The sequence below is a fragment of the Aotus nancymaae genome, unplaced genomic scaffold (genome assembly GCF_030222135.1).
Source record: "Aotus nancymaae isolate 86718 unplaced genomic scaffold, 86718_ANA_hifiasm-v0.15.2.pri h1tg000043l, whole genome shotgun sequence".
Taxonomy (NCBI): domain Eukaryota; kingdom Metazoa; phylum Chordata; class Mammalia; order Primates; family Aotidae; genus Aotus; species Aotus nancymaae.
In genome coordinates, this window is record NW_026988457.1 from 3,687,515 (window position 1) to 3,708,840 (window position 21,326).

The 21,326-nt window shown below is 38.8% G+C and overlaps 1 protein-coding gene and 1 long non-coding RNA gene across 2 annotated transcripts in view; both read left to right on the forward strand.

Moving 5' to 3' along the window:
* The first annotated feature begins 2,652 nt into the window (after window positions 1–2,652).
* On the forward strand, window positions 2,653–11,668 carry LOC110567610 (uncharacterized). The gene is made up of 3 exons (XR_002477984.2): window positions 2,653–2,709; window positions 4,764–4,833; window positions 11,609–11,668. It is a non-coding gene; the product is annotated as an uncharacterized LOC110567610 (long non-coding RNA).
* Window positions 11,669–18,278: 6,610 nt separating this feature from the next.
* The window catches only part of LOC105726173 (intraflagellar transport protein 88 homolog), a 114,397-nt gene continuing 111,349 nt past the window's right edge, over window positions 18,279–21,326 (forward strand). The window contains exons 1-2 of the mRNA XM_064361734.1: window positions 18,279–18,338; window positions 19,262–19,354. Coding sequence (XP_064217804.1) covers window positions 19,268–19,354 — 87 coding nt within the window. The 5' untranslated portion in view covers window positions 18,279–18,338; window positions 19,262–19,267. The remainder of the gene's footprint in view (window positions 18,339–19,261; window positions 19,355–21,326) is intronic.

A 21,326-nucleotide genomic window follows, 5' to 3' on the forward strand; every position in this document is an offset into this window, starting at 1 on the left:
TTTTTTATCTTTTTCTTTCAACCCTTTTGTGTCCTTACCTTTTTTAGATGTGTCTCTTTTAAAGAGGACATGCCTTCCCCACCCCCTCCATTTGGAGAATCTTTATCCTTAAACCTGAGAGCAAATTTACCTTTGTGTCGATTGTAGTTACTGATATATATTTGATTTCTATCACTTTATTTTGTACCCCTGTCCTTATTTTCTATTTTTCTTTTTTAAAGTTCCTTGTCTTCTTCTTTCTTTACTTATTTATTTATTAGTCCATGTTTTTCTTTTTCTGCTATTTTGGAAGTTGTCTGTCTGTACTTTACTGATTATTTAAAATATGTTAACATGCATCCTTAACCTATCAATGGTTTATTAATAGCCAGAATATGTGAGGTCCTTAGGATAATGTAGCTCTGATTATTCCACTCCCAACTTATATGCAATTGTTGTTCAATATTTTTATCCCTTTTTCTTTTTACCCTGGAAACTTAGATGTCGTTACTTTATGCAGTTAACATCTGTATTAACTCATCATATATTTGCCATTGTTTTTGCTCATCATTCCATCTTGCTTCTTAGGCCTTCCAATTGAATCATTTTATTCTTCCTGAAGTGTATCCTTTAGAATTTCTTTTAGTGAGGTGGTAAATTCTCTCAATATTTTTTCTTTAACAATATTTATTTCAACCTTTTTTTTTTTGTTGAGACAGAGTGTCGCTCTGTCACCAGGTGCCAGGCTGGAGTGTAGTGGCGTGATCTCGGCTCACTGCAACCTCCGCCTCCCAGGTTCAAGCAATTCTCCTGCCTCAGCCTCCCAAGTAACTGGGACTACAGGCACGTGCCACCACGCCCAGCTAATTTTTGTATTTTTTAGTAGAGACGGGGTTTCACCATGTTGGCCAGAATGGTCTCAATCTCTTGACCTCCTGATCTGCCTGCCTCGGCCTCCCTAAGCGCTGGGATTACAGGACAACCTAGTTTTTGAAGCATACTTACATCGTGTAGACGATTCTAGGTTGCTAGTCATTTTCTGTCATCACAATGGTATGATTTCACTATATTGTGTGTGGCTTCTGTTATTAAGCCAAGAAATCAGTCCTTAATCTAATGTGGTTCCTTTGTAGATAATTTGTCATTTTTCTGGCTCCTTTTAAGCTTCTTTGTCTTTGGTGTTCTGCAGTTTCACTATGACATGTCTGGATATAGACTTTTTTTTCTAATCCTGTCTAGGGTTTATTGGGCCTTTCTCTCGTAGGCTTATTAAGCAATTTTTGAAAAATTTCAGCCATTGTTTTCTCAACTATTTTCTCATCCCTATGCTCTCTTTTACCTTCTCCCAGAACTTTAGATGGGTGCTAGAGGTATGAACTTCTCTTTTACATTTTTCATCTCTATTTCTTGCTATGCTACCTTATAGATAACTCTGGGGGCTTCATTCTTTAGTTTCTTAATTTTTTGTTCATCACCGTCTAATATGCTATTAATCCTGTTAAATTTTCACTTTAATTATTTTTTATTTCTAGAAGTTTTATTTAATTATTTTTCAAATGTGCTTGTTTTGTGTAATCTTTTTAAAATATTTTTTCTCATGTTTTAAAATTTTTCTTTTCTTTATAAAAATATATTAAGCGTAGTAATCTTATAATCGGTTTGATAATTCTGATATCTGAAGTCTTTTGAGTCTGGTTAAATTATGTCAGCTGGCTCTTGTTCATTATCTTCTTTTTTGTGAGTGATTTTTTTTCTCTGAGCAATTGTTCTGTGAGCATCCTTGTTCCTTTGGAAGAATCCTCTGAGGCATATATTAAGGTTGTGGTTTCTTAGTAAGGATTTACATTAGTTTCTGCCTATTGCTAGTGGGTTATACTGACTTGGGATAATTTATCAGTTTGAGGTGTTTTGGGACCTCACAGGTGGCACAAATTAGGGAGGCCTGGCTTTTGGTTACAAAATCTAAGAGGAGGTTTAGAGATTCTTCTTTTCCATCTGTTTAGACCCATGGTCTGAGCTTTATGTAGGGGTTTGCTGTTAGTCACACCCCACCTTGGGTGGGTCATAGACTTCAGTCTCTTCACTCCTATCAGAAACAGCCTTGCGGAAAACTACGCTTGCTGCTTCTTTCCCCCAACGATCTCACATTCCCATTTTTGTTCTCACAGGTTCCACACTTTTGTGGCGACTTAGCAATACATTGAAATATTTAAGGGCATTTTACCCAATGTTTTTGGAGTTTTAAGCAAGTTTGGGGTATGTAATTACCATACTGTAGGAAACTGGAGACATAATAATATTATCTTAAATCTCTCTCTGTGATGATGTTGTAGAATGTGTTCTTCCCTAAAACCGCTTATTTTGGAATTTTTTAGAGGTCAGAATATTGATTCATAGTTAATTTCTTATTGTTAGTAGTAGATTAGATTTATTCACATGGAATTGCTGTTTTTTAAGTTTAAAAAGTCCTGTTGAATATTGAGAAATTGATATGGTTCAACCTACTCTCTATGGAAGGTGTGTTCTGCTTTCCCTTGAGATATTTTGTCCCTTCTTATACTTGTATTGACTGAGTTCTTTCATCACTGCCTGTCTCCTGTCTTGTGGCAGATTGCCCTCTACATCTGGGACAAAGGCGGACGACCTCCCCTGACCCCAGTGCCTGAGTTTTGTACCAATGGTGTGGACTCCTCCTGTGCTACCACATTCCATTCTTTTCTACCACTTTGTGTAAGTAGCAGAAGAAAAACTTTGCATATCCAAGGAAGAATTTAGATGCTGTGCATAATGTCATCCTAGCACTTTAAAATAAATTTTAGATTCAGGGCATACATGTGCAAGTTTGTTATAAGGGTATATTGCATGGTGCTAAGGTTTGGGCTTCTGTTGATTCTGTCACCCAAATAGTGAACATGGTACCCAATAGGAAGTTTTTCAAACCTTGCTTTTCTTCCTCCCTCCCCTTTTTTAGAGTCCCCAGTATCTGTTGTTCCTATTTTTATGTTTGTGCATACCCAGTATTTAGCTCCCACTTATAAGTGAGAAGGTACAGTATTTGGTTTTGTGTTTCTGCATTAATTCACGTAGGATAATGGCCCCCAGCTGCATCCATGTTGCTGCAAAGTATATGCTGTCATTCTTTTTTATGGCTGCATAGTATTCCTTGGCATATCTGTACCACATTTTCTTTATTCAACCCACCATTAATGGGCACCTAGGTAGATTCCATGTCTTTGCTATTGTGAATAGTGCTGCACTAGCACGTTACATACTGAAAAGAAAAGCAACATTTTCCCTGTGTCAGGTAAGAACTATATATCTTGTCTCTAGTAATAACACTCCTACAAGGTAAGTACTATTGTAACTCCATCTTACAAATGAGAAGAGAGAGGCACGGGAAGCCAAGTGCTTGCTTATGGCTACACAGCTAGTAGAGAGGTAAGCGAGGGTTCTGATGGGCTCCCCTTTACTCCAGAGCCGTTGTGAGGGACTGCCCACCATAGTGCTTTAGGGCTAGTGTGCCCAGAGTTATTTCTTTTGTTGATGATGTAGGATACATTGATTGGAATTTCTATTCCATTTCCCAGAAATGTGATTTCCAGTGCTTTCTGTGACACTCAAACCTTCTCCACAAGCCCAGACCCTTTACTCTCTCAGGATGTGGCTCTGCCAGCCATTGAGAACTTTCAGAATGAACCCACTTGTTTTGGCAGACCCAGGGTCCAGCCCTAGTATAAGCCTGGAGGCCCTGACACTCAGTAGGAGTTAACAGCTTTTCTCATAAGGGAAAATATGTTCACCAACCTCAAATGGTGTCATTATTCTCAAGTCAGTCACACAGAAGTCTGTGTGTGCCACGTTAACACACACACACACAAACAACACAGTGCAGCGTTGGGAGAGAATCTGTAATGTGTTTGCAGTTCCAGAGTGGGAGACCAGTCTTTCTAGGCAGAATGCTTGCTTGCTCTTTCAGTGCTGTCCTAGTGCTTTAAGTGACATGACAAAGCTGTAGTTAGGTGTCACTATACACCAGCCCCAAATGATGTAGGAGTCATGATTGAAATACATTGCAGGCCTAAGACGGGTAATAAAGGGGTCATAAAGGGATGGGGTGTGCCTTGCTGACAAATCCCTCTTTGTGCCCGCTTTCATCTGTGTGATCAGCCTGGGCTCCAGGACTACCCCTATCTCACCTCCACCAGGTGTTTGAAGGAATCCTACCTTTGGCAGAGGAGCAAACATCCTTAGCCTAGTGCTTGGGTAGCCAGTAAAGAGGCGGTAAAAATCTTTTCAACATTAAAAGTCAGGCCAGGCCCAGAAAAGGGCAACATCTCTTATATTACACTAAAAAATCCCTCTATTTCTCTCTTTTTGTCAAAATCTCCACCATCTGGAGAGAGGAAGGGAGAGGTAACTAACATTTATTTGTCACTTACTATGTTCTTAATAAATTATAGTAATAATAGCAGCCTTGCGGTGGTTATTATTTCCTTTTCCTAAACAAGCAGACTGAAATTCTGAGAGCTTAAGAAACTTGTCGAGGGAATGCACATTCTCTGCATGGTGGAGCAGGCAGGTCCAGGGCTGGCGGACAGAAAGGCTGTGTTGTCAGCTGACCTATGGTTCCATTTCTCCCCTAAAACTTTATCCCGGAAACATGTTTGATATCCTTGACATTGGTTAATTTGAACTCTAGAGCATGTGAGATCTAACGTGGGTGTGAAGTTAAGATAACGCTGACTCATATGTACATATATATATTATTTCTTTTTTTTCTTTAGGGAAAGCCAGTGAAGAAGAAGGATATTTTTGTTGCAGTAAAAACATGCAAGAAATTTCATGGTGACAGAAGTATGTTTTGGGTTTTTCATTTTATTGAATGTTTAAAATTCAAACTACCTTTTAAAAAAAGTACAAATAATTTTTGAGTATAAATTCAGGAAAGGGATAATGACAATTAGGATGTTGAAGTGAAAGCAGTAATTAATCAGTATCCCTCATTGCACCATTTCAGTCACCAAGATCAATTAGGAAGGAAAATTTTGCATTGAAACATGAGTGGTCATAGCCAATACTGTTTATAGCAGTATTTTAAATTGGAAATGGAAAAGGTCAGTGTGGCAGTAGTGGAGACTGTGTGAAAAATTATCTATTTTGTCAAACAACATACTAGGTCCATGTACAGTCTCTAAACTGGATGAAGAATGTCAGAGGGGATATCAAGGTAACAGCAGGCCAACAAATAATAGTCTCTTGAAGACTTTTTCTTCTTTTTCAATTTATTTCAAATGCATACCTTGGAACTTAATAAAGAGATGTATTTGCTTTTGGGTAGATAATATTGGAGAAGAAGGAAAAGCTGCTGTACAGTGAATCTCTTCTTCTTCTCTTTTTTTTTTTTTTTTTTTTTTTTTGAGACGGAGTATTGCTCTTGTCACCCAGGCTGGAGTGCAGTGGCGCGACCTCGGCTCACCGCAACCTCCGCCTCCTGGGTTCAAGGAATTCTCCTGCCTCAGCCTCCTGAGTAGCTGGGACTACAGGCACGTGCCACCACGCCCAGCTAATTTTTTGTATTTTTAGTAGAGACGGGGTTTCACCATGTTGACCAGGATGGTCTCGATCTCTTGACCTCGTGATCCACCCACCTCGGCCTCCCAAAGTGCTGGGATTACAGGCGTGAGCCACTGCGCCCGGCCCGTGAATCTCTTCTTAAGGAAATCCTGGCATGTAGATTAATGTTGTTTTTATTCAGGTTTTTGATGTCATTACAGAATTCTGCTAAGTTGTGGTGATAATGTGGGGGAAAAAAGCCCATCCTAAATATAAATAGACATAATTTCTCTCTTTTTGCACCTTATTTCAAGCAACACTTTTCTGAAGTTGAAAATTAGGCAGTCTTTTGCATATTCTAATTTTAGTGTAGATTTTAATTTTTTTCCCTTGAAAAGACTGTCAGTTTCACCAAGGATGTGATATTTATGTAGGAGAGATTTCTAAACCAACTGTCATTTTCATGGGATTGGAACTATTGGGAAAGTTCATTTATATATTTTATGGGATAATATGATACATACACATTATATTTTAAAGGAGAAGATGTTTTCCAAATAAAATAATATTATAGTTTGGGATTAAAGTATTGTCTAAGACATTAACATCAATTAAAATCCAGCTATAATCAATTATATCATAAAAGTACATTAACTATAAACCTTCACATTTGCCTAAAATAGCCACATTAAATTCCAAATCCTATTAAATCAGCCTAAATGAATATGTATATTTGTTATACAAGGAGTCTTACGCTACTATGAAGAATCAGTATAGCAGTTAAAATAAAATTTTTATTTATCATAAATTTAACTTTAATGTCCTTTAACTTTTTTCATAATGTGGAAGGGTTTGGTGGGATGATTTCGACAAATACTTTCTTTAAAAAGGTATTGGAGAAATGAACTATACTGCTTTTTGGTTTATGTCTTTTGCAGCAAGCAGGAACTGTTTGAGTTGATTTAATTGCTCTTGAAGCTGCACTTGGAGTAGTGATTGTTTTCACAATATTAATGTAATGTTAAGGATGGTGTTGCTGGTATTTTTTCTTTGAAACACATTTTTCAAGTCACAGTGAATCACTAAAATTAGGGACGTTCTCTGTTGTATTTTTTATATTCTACAGAAATGAAAAAAAATTAGTTAATTTTGATTTAGTAATTTTGAATAATCTAGTTTACTGATTTTTTATTTTGTGTAAGTTTGAGATGATCTTTTTAGATATTCATGAAATTTTTTTCAGTTTGAATTTTGAGTCAAAAGTCTTTAAAAATTACAAGATCTTAAAAGCCCGTTAGGAGCATTAGAAACAAACCTCCCAAACCCAGATGCATTGATTTACTGCTGTTAATTTGAATGTGGGATCACTGAAGTACGAGGCCAAAAATGTATCATGAAGTTTTCATATTTGGGTTTCTGTGGTAAGCCATTTTTCAACTTGGATATGTTTGTTTGAAAAGATAGTCTAAGGCAACAGGATTTCAGTGACTTTGAAGTCCATTTTGCATGATGGAAGTGTAACCTGCCAGGCCACTGGGCTCTGCCCCTTGTTTTACAAGGCTAGTCCAGCCACCAGTTGGCCTAAAGAGTTATGTAGTTCTGTCAGTTACAAGGACAACACCACACTGCTTCTAACTGCTCATCTTTTAGACATTTTCTGGTGTGTTTTTCACATATGTTCTGTCATCTAATTTCATGTTGACACTGCCTTGTGATATGATAATTATTGTTATTCACTTGTAGAAAAAGCTGAGTGTGGAATGATACACAACTGGCCCAGTTTCTTGTATCCTGTTGAGTAGCAGAGCCAAGGACTTGGGTTTTCTGGCTCCTAAATCCCATGTTTTTTTCTACCACAGCACAGCTATACTGTAATCTTCTTGTATATATTACAAACTCAATGCTTGATAAATAGTCTTTGATATTCATGTTGATGTCCCGCTATGCTCAAGGTCAGTTTTGACTTGGCCAGAAGCTGTGAAATTAGGCTTTCCATTTTTAGTAGCAATGGGGATGGCAAGGAATTGAAACCCACCAGGATCTAAAATACAAGTCGAGCTGAGAATGTAGACTGCCACTCCTGTCTAAGCATATCACTACTACAGTCAAGCAAATACGTTGTCTGGGGTGTTTTTGTTTTTGTTTTTTCCATATTTTCCTTTCCCTGTGCACTCTGTGATAGAAATACTTTAGTAACGAAGGAAAAAAATCTAGATAAGAAACTGTATTTATCTTTGCCAAGTTGAGAGTGGGCTGTATGGTTAATTGTGGGCACAGTGTTCTCTGGCACTGAGTGGCGATGGCCCCCACTCCTGGTTCATTATAGTGTTGATCACCTCCCGGGATGAGGAGGAGAAACGGAACATGTTCTGTTCAAGGCCCTAGTCACAGAAAGGGAAAATATAGGTTGCATTTAGTTTTTATGCTCTCATGGAAGAATTGATAATAAAACCAAGTTTCAAAATGAAAAAACAAATGTAAATATTGTACTTTGTTTGCTTGACGACACATTTATGTAATTGCTTTTGTCTGGATTCTCATTTAAGTGAAATATAGCATTCTTAGAACACAATAAGCAAAAATATATTCTGTCTCTTGATTCAAGGAAGTAACGCACATTGACATCATTGAAACAGCAACAACGCTCTCTGAGAGGCAAGCATTTAGTAGGGTTTTAAAGAAACTTGAGAACTGTTACATAAGGTGATGAATTGAGCATAGCATGTAAAATTATATTTAAGCAAGGAAAAGAGCTCTGGTGTTTTAATATTCAGCTTGATGGCTTACTCTTGGGTTCTGTGTTTCCCACTGTGTGATGTGAGCTGTCATAAAACCTTAAGAATTTTCTTTGCATCATTCTGCCATGCAGTTTGTGTGCATGTCTCATGTACCTTGTGGCAGCCGCTGGTTTTGTTCATCAAATGGTGGGTTGTGGGATGCTGTCCTGCAGTTTCCCTCTAATTAAAGAGGTTACATTTCTGTTTCCTCAGCCTTCAGTTCCTTTTCACAGCTTCCTAAGCTCTTAAAAATTAGCACCATATTCCTTTTAGATTAAAAAAAAAAAACCTGTTTGCTGTCTTTACTGCTGTGATCTTGTCTAGAGGCAAATCTGAACAAACTGATTGAGAGGGGTGTTTGGTGACTGGTATTCTCTTTGACTAAAGAGCTTTACCTCTACTGTGGTACAATCTGCTTACTTCAAAGGCAAGGCTTGAATTAAAACACAGCCAGATAGAAGGCCAGACTCTAATTAAATGAGTGGTTATCAGATCAATGACTGAAGAGAGGAGAGGAGTCAGGTGTTGCCTTTCCCAGGCTGTTGAATAGCTGATGTTCCAGATTACCCTACAATGTTGTGTAAGCTCATCCAGGAGGGACGCTTTTCAGTCCTGGGTACATCTCAATCTTTAAAATGTTGAGTTAGGACACACTTTTGTGTGTCTCCCTAACCTGCTCCTGAGGAGAGAAATGCAAACAGGGTCTTATTTTCTGGCTACTGACTTGCATGCTGAGACAAAAGGGCCATCTGAATATAGTGGATTCCTTAAAATAAAAACTATTCACATTTGATGGTGTGGTCATTTTAATAAAATGTTCAAGCATCAAGTTCATTTAGAATCTGAGACACTTTTCCAAGTCACTTCCCCAGGGGAAAAAATGCATGTTTTCTCCTCCATAGTGAGACACATCTTCTGCTTAGAGTCTAGAAAGCTCTAAGGAAGATTTATGCCATCTGTGCAGCTGGCATTTTTATAGTAAAATTTTTACTTTGCTCCAAATTTAAGTTATCTTGTGACAAACTTTCTTGAAAGAGGCATTCACTATTATGTGATAGGAAGTATGCTTCTCTATTGAAAAGGAGATAATGTATCAGGTAACTTACTGAGGTATTTTCTCAAAGATTAATATCTTTAGGAATACAGTGCCTCAATACAATATAAAATATTTTGTAAACAATAGAATGAATTCATTTTATAATTTAAATGATGCTAATAAATAAACCAATACTTTAAATGTTTAACTAATTTAGAATCAACCCTGGTTGAAAATAAAGCCTTAAGCTGTTATTATAGAAGACTTTAAATCCTTTACAGCTAAGAGATAACAGAATCATGGGGGTTATATTGACAAGGAGAGAGATGTATAAACTGTTGAGTGCTTTAGGTATTATAGAATCATAATATCTTAGTATATTTAAATAGTTGGCTTATTTTAAAATGATTAATCAAAGGCTGAATTGCCTTTATGAATAAAACCTTCCTTTAACTAGTTTCCACAAATAATCCTAGGCCTTTTATTGAAATGCCTACAAAATTCAGTCCTCATTCAACTATTTATTGAGTACCTACTATGGCCTAGGCACTATGCCAGGTGTTGGGAAATAAGTCATACACACGATAATTCTTTAGTGTAATTCCTATTTTACCTGTTTCAAAGTAAAAGAGAAAGCAAAAGCACTAACTCTTCCTTGAATTTGATTTTAATTTTATTTAAATCAGTTAATTGAGAAGAAACACCTGTGTCATTTAATAAACCTTATTAGAGCAAAGAGGACTGAAGGCCTACAGGCTGAGGAAATCGGAAAGCAGAATTTGCACAGCCTGCAGGACCCTTGCTGGGGACTGAGGAAAGTTCTTGACCTTTCCTCACAGCTTCTTCCAGCATTATGCATTGGAGGATATTTTACCCAACAGTGTGAACTTTTAGTGACTGCAAGCTGCAGGGAGCCCTTTGTGGGGTAAGTTCTCTTGCTTATTATATGCAAAGCAAACTGCCACAGCAGTGCCAGGATTAACATTTTTGTTGTGCTGAAATTTGGAAGTAAAACAGAGTGAAATTTTTTTAAATCTCTTTTTTCTTTTTCTTGTCCCCCCCATAGCCCTATCTATTTAATCTTTGACCATTTTCACATATAGAAACCTTTAGAACTGTCTGCTTTTCTGTGGCTGCAGAAAATTATATTTTATTATATAAAAATAATATTTAACTGGCAATTTGGTAATAATTTTAGCAGATGTGCAGAACTCAGCTTTTTTTTTTCTTTAAGCCAATGAATGAGAGATTATCAAATGGTGCACTTTTGAATTTTCTACATAAGGGCTGTCTGCGCTGGACTCAGAATTTGCTTACTTACTAAACACTTAAATTTTACATTGGAATGTCACTTTTTGTATATAGATTGATTTCAGTTGGGAATAGGGGAAAGATACATGATCTGATAAAGTTTCTCAAAAGTTAAGTGAAGATTTGGTTCATCAGATTTTTGATTCTTAACAGGATATAAAATTTATATTCTTTTTCCATTGAAAAACAAGAAACCACTTTTTAAAATTCAGAGATGCCTAGATGTAATTTGTTTCTTAAGTATAGAAGAAAATAATTACTTGATCAGATGAATTAATATCAAGTAGTGGTAAGTCTGTATGTCAGGCATGCAGACAGAGCTATCTTTGAGCATCCAAACCGAAAATACAGAAAACCAGGACAGCTTTCTGTTGTGTTTATTGTGTTAAAGCAATGTAGCTGCTAATGATAGAGTTTTAAAGTCTGCAGTAGTTTTGAATCTTATTTCTTCCACATTTTTCAAAAGTACAACATCATAATATCAGTTATCGTATGCAGTGATTCTCATTTGGCAAGGTCATGTCCTTTGTAGGGTTGGGTAGTTCTGTTAGAATCTTTGGGCGGGAAGGTGCATAGTTTGCAAAGGTCTTCTCATTCTGCATGGTAAGAGGGATGGATTTTCTCTTACCATGTTTCATGGTAAGAGAAAAATTAGTTAACATTAATGTAAACACAATAGCGTAATCAAACCAGAAAATTTATCATTATATGGAAGTAAGTGTGTTCATCACAGGAATGAGAAATGCTGTACCCTAGAGAAACCTGCTTCAAAAAGAGGGTTTTAGTCATCAACGTTGGCATTTCTAAGGGTTGGAAGCAAGCAACTCTTGGAACACCTGAAGAACGACAAGTAATGTTTCTCTTCCCTTGTAGGTGATTATACTGCTGTTTTGAGTTTTCAAACTTCCCTGTATAACTGTGCCAGTGACTGTCACCTCTGTAATTTTTTCAGTACCTATTGTTAAACAGACTTGGGAGAGCCAGGCAAGTCTTATTGAATACTACAGTGACTATACAGAAAGTTCTATCCCTACTGTGGATTTGGGAATTCCTAACACAGATAGAGGTGAGTCCGTAATTCCTACTACTCTCCTTATTAAACATCCCCATTCTGTAATATAGTAAATTAGGTTAGGATAAAAGTGAAATATTTTATAAATGCTATAATTTTTGCCTTATATTAGTTTTTTTCCTTCTTTCCTCACAGATATATATTGGTTCTTTGAAACTAAGGGCTTTATAGTACAAAGTGTTGCAAGTTTTTAGTAGGTTATATCCTATAATTGAGCACGTGATGGTTACAATAGAGTTTAACAATAGATTTTTCATACCTTCATAATTCTTTGTGGCCATAATGGGGTGTTTAAAGTTAATTTATCATATTTCCACACAAAGCTTCTATCCTCGTCAGTCTTATAGTCTAGTTCACATGTTATAGTACCTGGGAGTACCACCTAACCACATTCTACACCAGTTATATGTAGAATAAACTCTATTCTATATGTTAAGATTTTAATTAGTAAATTGTTGGAAATAAACCTGCTTTTTCCTTCAAATTGCAGGCTTTCTAATTAAAAATACTTTTTAGGACTTATAGAGTGGCATGGTAGACACTGGAGACTCAAAAAGGTGGGAGAGCAGAAGAGGATGAGGGATGAGAAAGTACCCACTGGGTACGATAGACACTCTTCGAGTGATGGCTTCACCAAAAGCCCAGACTTCACCACTGTGCAATATATCCATGTTACAAAACTGCACTTACATCTACAAACATTTAAAAAAAATTATTTCAAAAAATGGAAGTATAAATTTGGCCACCTCATCTTCAGATATTCTTTATTCATCTAAAGTTTTATTCAATATTCTTGCCACCCTTTTTTCTTGAGTTTTTATGTTCCCCATGTCCTTTTACAAGTAAAATAGGAGTAGCAAACTGATTTTCTTGTTCTATACAGTAATGCATCTTGATTATTTTATGTTAGTGTCATCCATAATTCCTTCATTAATATAGTACAATGCAGAATCAGATATATGCCATTTCTGTAGTTACCAATTCTTCCTACAAGGTTAAGTGTGTTACTGAGTCTGTCTGTTGCTGTTTGATTTGGAAAAACTATTTTAGATTGGGTTTAATAATCATGTATTTACTTATGCATTCCTTATTTGATTTCTTCATTTCTGTCTGACCTTATTATTGTCTATATTTATATTTATTCTAAAAGGAATTTGAGATGGCTTTCAAAGATACATATTCAAGAGTAAAGAAAATAAAGGTCAAATTGAGTGGTTTAAAGTCATTAATATAAGTTAATATTAGTTTGTTCTGCACTGTGTCACCAAATACTTGATTAAAATGAGGGGCATATTCCTGTTTATCAGTTTGACTACTCTTCTCGAGTATTTTATTTTGGTCCTAGCAAAATTTTGGTCCTTTAAAGCATTGTAATTTATCTGTTGGTGTCTGAAGTACTGTTACTCTGTCTTACTCAACACTATATCATTGGTGCATATCTTAGTACCTGCCACAGTAACTGGCATGTTAGAAACTTAGTGGTAGTAAATATTTACAAAATAAATAAATGAGGGCATAAACTTCCACCTTTGCGCTGTGGCTTCCCTGTGGCAGTGTTGCCTGGGCTTCTAACAGCTCCTTCAGAATAAGTGTATCTAAGAAATGATGGCGGGCATCTATCATTGCTGTGAGTCTTAAAACTTTCTTGCTTGGACTGAAGATACTAATTCCATCTCTGTCTCAAATTATCTGTGGACTGTGTAATTCCACTAATCTCTTTACGTCTCCATTTCCTCACATGTGAAATGAATGGCTTAGATTTGATTATCTCCAAAGTTCATACTGGTTCAATGTGTCTATGAAAATTAGAGAAGGCTATTTTTAAAAATTTTGAACTTTTAAGGTGCATGTTGACATGTAAGCTCTTACAACACTTGAAAACCTAAAAGAAATTAATTAATTCTATATATTTTGTAGAAAATAATACATTGTAAGTTTTCTTCTTGACTTTTCTAGGTCATTGTGGAAAGACTTCTGCCATTTTGGAAAGATTTCTGAATCGTAGCCAGGACAAAACAGCATGGTTAGTCATTGTGGATGATGATATGTTAATAAGGTAAGGAGTCATTCTCATCTTAAATAACTTTAAATTCTATGTATATTCATACTCAAAAACTAGATGAGTACATTTTCTGGCCAAGATGAAGTAACTGGGATGGGGTTTACTCTTTTAGCTGAACCAACCCTCTAAAAAAACAAAATATAGAAAACAAAGGTTCTTATGACACTGAATATTAGGTGCAAAGGAAAATGATCCAAAAGAAACATGAAGCAAATGAGGTGAGTTCTGTGACTGCCACCGCTGACCGCCTTAAGAGAGTTCAAAGTACTGCATAGGGAGGGAGCACCAGATGGAACCTGACAGACTCTTTTGGTTGAAAAGATGGAGCTGGGAGTCTCAGGAGACCAAGGCTATTAGAGTTTGCAGGACAGAGTACCAGAGAGCAGAGAGCTGTACAGGAAGGGAACCCTGGAGATATGTGGAGAGTCCCCTGAGGCATGGAGGAATTAAGTCCATAAGGGGATAAATGATGGATCTATGAGATGAAGCCAGGCAATCTGACTCCTGAGTCCTTCCTCTTGACCACTACACTCTAGTGGCTGTTTCAGACTTACTGGAAAATGTAAAGACAAAAAAAGTCATAAAGAGTTCACATGGGGATGATCAGAGTGAAAAGCAAATGTACAGAACACATCTAGAGTCCAAATCTTGGTTTCTACAGCATCCTCCAATCATAGGAAGCAGGACTCCTTGGAGAAATGGCTAATTTGAAGACAGACCCAGAAAATATTCTAGATGAGCCTGGGTCAGTTTGTAGCACCAAAAAGAAAAACAGTGTTAAGAAAACAATCCATCGATGGGGCATGTCACAGGGACAAGGGCCCACTATGGGAGCTCCCAAGGCCAAAGCTGGAACTTGAGCCACAGAATTAATACAGTAATACTGGATTATAGCATGAAGTATAGCACAACTCAATGCTTGAATAAATAAATGAAGAAGCAGCCAAATCTTCCTTACAGAAAAATACCAAATACTTTGTGTAGGTACTCCCCCTTAGGGAGGTAGAACATCACCCACACTTCAGTGTGGGCTGTGCAGAGTAACGTCCTTCCACAAAGCACAGTATGAAAAAGGGGAAAGTTAGAGTCACCACGCAGTGCAGAAACCTGACAAATACTACCTCAGCCAGGTGTTCAAGGTCAACATCAACAATGGTAACTCACATTGAGATAACTCACCCTTGATATAAGACAAAGTGAAAACGATGCTTTACCCCTGTGGTCTTCATTCCCGAAACCCATCGCACCAGTCTCATTGCGAAAAGAACATCAGACAAATCCTAACAGAGGGACATTCCACAAACTACATGACCCGTGCTCCTCAAAACTGTTAAGGTCATCAAAAACAAGGAAAGTCTGAGTAACTGTCACAGTCTGGATGAGTCAAAAGAGAAATGACTATTGCAATTTGGTATCCTGGATGGGATCCTGGGACATAAATAAGACATTAGGTAAAAACTAAGGAAATCTGAATATTTTATTCATAAAATAAAATATGAATGTTGTTAAATAATGTGTTGGTCATTGATACCCAATATTCTTAATATTAATTATTAACAAGCAATGTTAATAAATAATAATGTATTGGTTTGTTAATTGTTAAAAATGCATCCTACTAAGGTAAGATGTTAATAATAGGGGAAACTTGGTAAGGTGATATATAAAAACTCTCTATACTACCTTCACAATTTTTCTGTAAATGTAAAATTTGTCAAAAAAAGTCTTTTTTAAAATGAAAGCATGTAAAAGCAGTTCCACTCCTAGGTATGTACCCAACAGAAATTAAAAAATGTCCACAAAAATCCTTGTACACCAATGATTATAGCAGCATTATTGATAACAGCTAAATGGAACAGATAAAATGTGGCATATCCATAGAGCTATTCAGCCACAATAAAGAATGAAATGCTGATACATGCTACATGGATGAATGTTGACATTTGCTAAGTGGAAGAAGCCAGTCACAAAGGTTCACATACTGTATGATTCCATTTATGAAATGTCCAGAATAGACATATCCATAGAGACAGGAAGTAGATTTGTGGTTGCCCAGGGCTGCGGGAGGAAGGAGTGAAAAGTGATAGCTAGTGGGTCCAAGATTTGGGATGATGAGCCAAATTGATTGTAGCGATGGATGCACAACCTTGTGAATATACTAAAATCACTGAATTGTACACTTTAAATGGGTGAATTACAGCTCAGTATTGCTGTTATTAAAAATAAATGTTTGTGCCTGGGTGCAGTGGCTCACTCCTATAATCCCAGCACTTTGGGAGGCCGAAGCGGGCGGATCACCTGAGGTTGGGAGTTTGAGACCAGCCTGATCAACATGGAGAAACCCTGTCTCCACTAAAAATACAAAATTAGCCAGGTGTAGCGACGCGCCCCTCTAATCCCAGCTACTCGGTAGGCTGAGGCAGGAGAATCGCTTGAACCCAGGAGGCAGAGGTTGCAGTGAGCCGAGATTGCGCTATTGCACTCCAGCTTGGGTAACAAGAGCAAAACCCCATCTCAAAAAAATAATAAAATAAAATAAAAAAACGTTGGTGAACATACTTTGACAACCAACTCCTGCCATAAAAATGCAAAGCAGTAATACTTAAATTATCATAAGAGTGGATGGAGTCAGTAAATAATAATAATTAATAATAATACTTAAATTTAGTTGATTAGAAGGGAGAAGGGGAAATAAATGTCACATTTGGCATAATGTAGGGGGTTGCCTTAAGGTGTGAATGCAAAGAACAGCTATCTATATTCAGAGTCTTCGGTTTTTAAGAATGAACACTAGGCCGGGCGCGGTGGCTCAAGCCTGTAATCCCAGCACTTTGGGAGGCCGAGGCGGGTGGATCACGAGGTCAAGAGATCGAAACCATCCTGGTCAACATGGTGAAACCCCGTCTCTAATAAAAATACAAAAAATTAGCTGGGCATGGTGGTGTGTGCCTGTAATCCCAGCTACTCAGGAGGCTGAGGCAGGAGAATTGCCTGAACCCAGGAGGCGGAGATTGCGGTGAGCCAAGATCGCGCCATTGCACTCCAGCCTGGGTAACAAGAGCAAAACTCCGGCTCAAAAAAAAAAAAAAAAAAAAAAAAGAACGAACACTAAATCAGCCTTAAAAAGGAAAGACACAAAAATAAAAGGAAAAAAAAAAAAAAAGGAAAGACACATGCCACAACACAGAAGAAACTTGAGGACATTTTGCTAAATGAAATAAGCCAGTCACAAAATGATGAACACCCTATGATTCCACTTACATGAGGTATGCATAGAGACATAAAGATAGAAGGGTGGATGCCAGGGCTGGAGCTGGGGGAAATAAATGGGCAGCCATGTGTTAATAATTGTTAACACATGGCCGTTGTTCATTGGGCATGGAGTTTCCGTTCTGCAAGATGAAAAAGTTCTGGAGATTGGCTGCATGACAATAGAAACATACTTAACACTACTGAACAACTATACGCTTAAGAACTGTTAAAATGGCAAATTGGGCTGGCTGCAGTGGCTCACGTCTGCAATTCCGGCACTTTGGAAGCCTGAAGCAGGTGGATCACCTGAGGTCAGGAGTTCGAGACCAGCCTGGCCAACGTGGTGAAACCCCATCTCTACTAAAAATACAAAAATTAGCCAGGCGTGGTGGCGAATGCCACCTACTCGGGAGGCTAAGGCAGGAGAATTGCTTGAACCAGGGGGCAGAGCTGAGATCCCACCACTTCACTCCAGCCGCTTTCTTCTATGAAGAGCAAAACTTTATGTGATTTTACTGTGGCTAAATGTAGTTTAAACTTAAAAAAAAAAAACGCATGCTAACTTACCCTGCAAAAGAATGATTCTGAGTTGAGACAAGGCTTACCTACCCAACCAGAAGGTAACTGGCCTAGAGAAAATATACATTCTTAACATTCCAATCTCAGTTTCCCTGGCCCCTCTTAACGCCTCTGCACTTGGCTTTGTTCTCCTGGGGACTGGATATCAAAAGGTAATCTTGAACAGGCTTGGCTCACGCCTGTAATGCCAGCACTTTGGGAGGCTGAGGCAGGAGGATAATTGGCCACCTGTCCGGAGCCACTCAGGGCCCTCCTTCCTCCTGTTCACACTGGCCGCGCGCGACTCCCTGCCCGCCCCCTTCACACAGGCCACTTCTAGCCTCCCAACCTCCGGCGTTCCGTTCCACTAGAGGCCCCCGACCCACTGCCCTCTCCTCCACCGTTCTCCCCCGACCGCCCCACTTCCCGTAAGCCGCTAACACCATCCCCTCAACACCCTCCGCCCGCCGCCGCCACTCCCGTGCCTGGGAGGACTAAGCTTTCTGCTCTCGGCCCCGCATTTCTCCACCCCCACCCAACTTCCTGACGCTGCCCGAGCCTCTACCTTCCCGCCGCGCTCCTTCCCGCCCCGCGCTTCCGGCCCCGCCCACCCCCGCGCGGAGGACTGTGGGAGCAGCTTCCTTGGATACCGCGCTTGTCAACGGCTCGGCGTCGCGCTTTGGCCAACCACCACGTAGTCACTGGGCCCAACTAACTGTCACCCGCTTCCCTCAACGTGAGGTAGGAGAAGGGCGGGGAGGCCTAGCGCCTCAGGGCCCCTGGCAGCTGTGCCCCTGCGGCGTCCTGGGCGCCAAGCCCCGCCGAGGGCCCCTTCGCCCATCTCCCGCCCACCTCGGCCGGCTCCTGGGCGGTCTGAGGCGGGGCCCGAAATGGACTCAGCTTGCCCCTGCTTTTCTCCCACTTGAGAGTTCTCAAACAGTGCATAATGTACTGCTTTATGTAAGGCTTCTTTCACTCAGCATAACTGGGATTCTTTTTTATGGCTGAATAGTGTAAGTGTGCCACATTTTACTTGTCCGTTTTACTGAGGGGTATCTGGTCTGTTACTGATTTTGGGGTATTACTAATAAAGCAGTGACAAAGAAAAGAAACATTTAATTTGAAGAATGGGAATCTCCTCTAAATTACCAGGTCCAGAGAGGCTTGGGAGTGAAACAGCAGTCACATCTCTCTTACCTTCTTGGGCTAAGTAATCATGTCTTAAAACTTGCTTGCTATTGCCACCAGTAGCTATAAATTAATCACATTCTGGATACCATAATCCATACACTGTAGCCAATCACTAATCAACATTATTTTTGTAAACCAGTGTGAATTTCTTTTTTTTCGAGACAGAGTCTCACTCTGTCACCCAGGCCAAAGCAAGAGGATCACTTGAGCTCTAGAGTTTGAGTCCAGCCTGGGCAACATAGAGAGACCCTATCTTTACAAAAAATTTAAAGCTTAGTTGCATGTGGTGGCATAAGCCTGTAGTACCAGCTACTCAGGAAGCTGAGGTGGGAGGATCACTTGTGCCAGAAAGGTCAAGGCTACAGTAAGCTGTGATTGTGCCACTGCATTCCAGCCTGGGCAACAGAGCAAGACATTAAAAAAAAAATTATTTTTTATACCAAGAATTTATTTACATTGCCAATTTTTCCTAGGTACAAATGATGCAAAATGTGCACCTGGATCCAGAGACAGATGAAGATGATCTTTATTCTGGCTATAATGACTACAGTCCTATTTATATCGAGGTAACAAAAGCTAGTTGTTTTTGACATTGGTCTTTGTTAACCAACTGGTTTAGGAAGATTGTGGATTTAAGAGTTCTACTTTATTATGCTTTAGATTAAATAAACTAATCCAAAAACCTAGAAAAGTGCTATTACAGAAGACTCTACTGACTTCCGCCAAAAATAATAATTGCAGCAGAAGGAAAGATCCCGAGACAGGTTACAAAAATGAATTAAGGTTCGGCTGGGTGTGGTGACTTACGCTGTAATCTCAGCACTTAGGGAGGCCGAGGTGGGCGGATCACCTGAGGTCAGGAGTTTGAGACCAGCCTGACCAACATGGAGAAACCCCGTCTCTACTAAAAATATGAAAAAATTAGCTGAGCATGGTGGCGCATACCTGTACTGTAATCCCAGCTACTTGGGAGGCTGAAGCAGGAGAATCACTTGAACCCAGGAGGCGGAGGTTGTGGTGAGCCAAGATCACACCATTGCACTCCAGCCTGGGCAACAAGAGTGAAACTCCGTCTCAAAACAAAAAACAGTAACAAAAATGAAGTAAAGTGAATTATATACTTGTATTCTTCAGCACTAGCTATCCAAATGTGTAAAAGATCACCTGAAAGTATTTTTTTTTAATTGTACTTTAAGATCTGGGGTACATGTGCAGATCTTGCAGGATTGTTGCATAGGTACACGCATGCCATGGTGATTCGCTGTCTCCATCCCCCATCACCTACATCAGCCATTTCTCCCAGTGTTATCCCTCCCCAACTTCCCACCCCCTAACAGACCCCAGTGTGTGACATTCCCCTCCCTGTGCCCATGTGTTCTCAATGTGAACTCATTGTTTTTTATGGCTGCATAGTATTCCATGGTGTATATGTACCACATTTTCTTTGTCCAGTCTATCGTTGATGGGCATTTGGGTTGGTTCCAGGTCTTTGCTATTGTAAACAGTGCCACAATGAACATACGTGTGCATGTATCTTTATAATAGAACGATTTATAATCCTTTGGGTATATACCCAGTAATGGGATTCCTGGATCAAATGGAATTTCTATTTCTAGATCCTTGAGGAATCGCCATACTGTCCCTGGGATGAAGCCTACTTGATCATGATGGATAAGCTTTTTGATGTGCTGTTGCATTCGGTTTGCCAGTGTGATTTTTGCATTGATGTTCATCATGGATATTGGCCTGAAGTTTTCTTTTTTAGTTGTGTCCCTGCCAGGTTTTGGTATCAGGATGATGTTGGTCTCATAAAATGAGTTAGGGAGGATTCCCTCGTTTTGTATTGTTTGGGATAGTTTCAGAAGGAATGGTACCAGGTCCTCTTTGTACCTCTGGTAGAATTTGGCTGTGAACCCGTCTGGACCTGGACTTTCTTTGGTTGGTAGGCTATTAATTGCTGCCTCAATTTCAGCCTTGTTATTGGTCTCTTCAGGACTTCAACTTCTTCCTGGTTTAGTCTTTGGAGGGTACAAGTGTCCAGGAATTTATCCATTTCTTCCAGATTTACTGGTTTATGTGCATAGAGTTGTTTGTAGTAATCTCTGATGGTAGTTTGTATTTCTGTGGAATCGATGGTGATATCCCCTTGATCGTTTTTTATTCCATCTATTCAATTCTTGTATCTTTTCTTTTTTATTAATCTGGCTAGTGGTCTATCTTGTTGATCTTTTCAAAAAACCAGCTCCTGGATTTATTGATTTCTTGAAGGTTTTTTTTCTGTCTCTACCTCCTTCAGTTCTGCTCTGCTCTTAGTTATCTCTTGTCTTCTGCTAGCTTTTTTTGATCTTGCTCCTCTAGCTCTTTCAATTTTGACGATAGGGTGTCGATTTTAGATCTTTCCTCGCTTTTCATGTGGCATTTGTTGCTATAAATTTCCCTTTAGACACTGCTTTAAATGTGTCCCAGAGATTGTGGTATGTTGTGTCTTTGTTTTCATTGGTTTCAAACAACATCTTTATTTCTGCCTTCATTTATCCA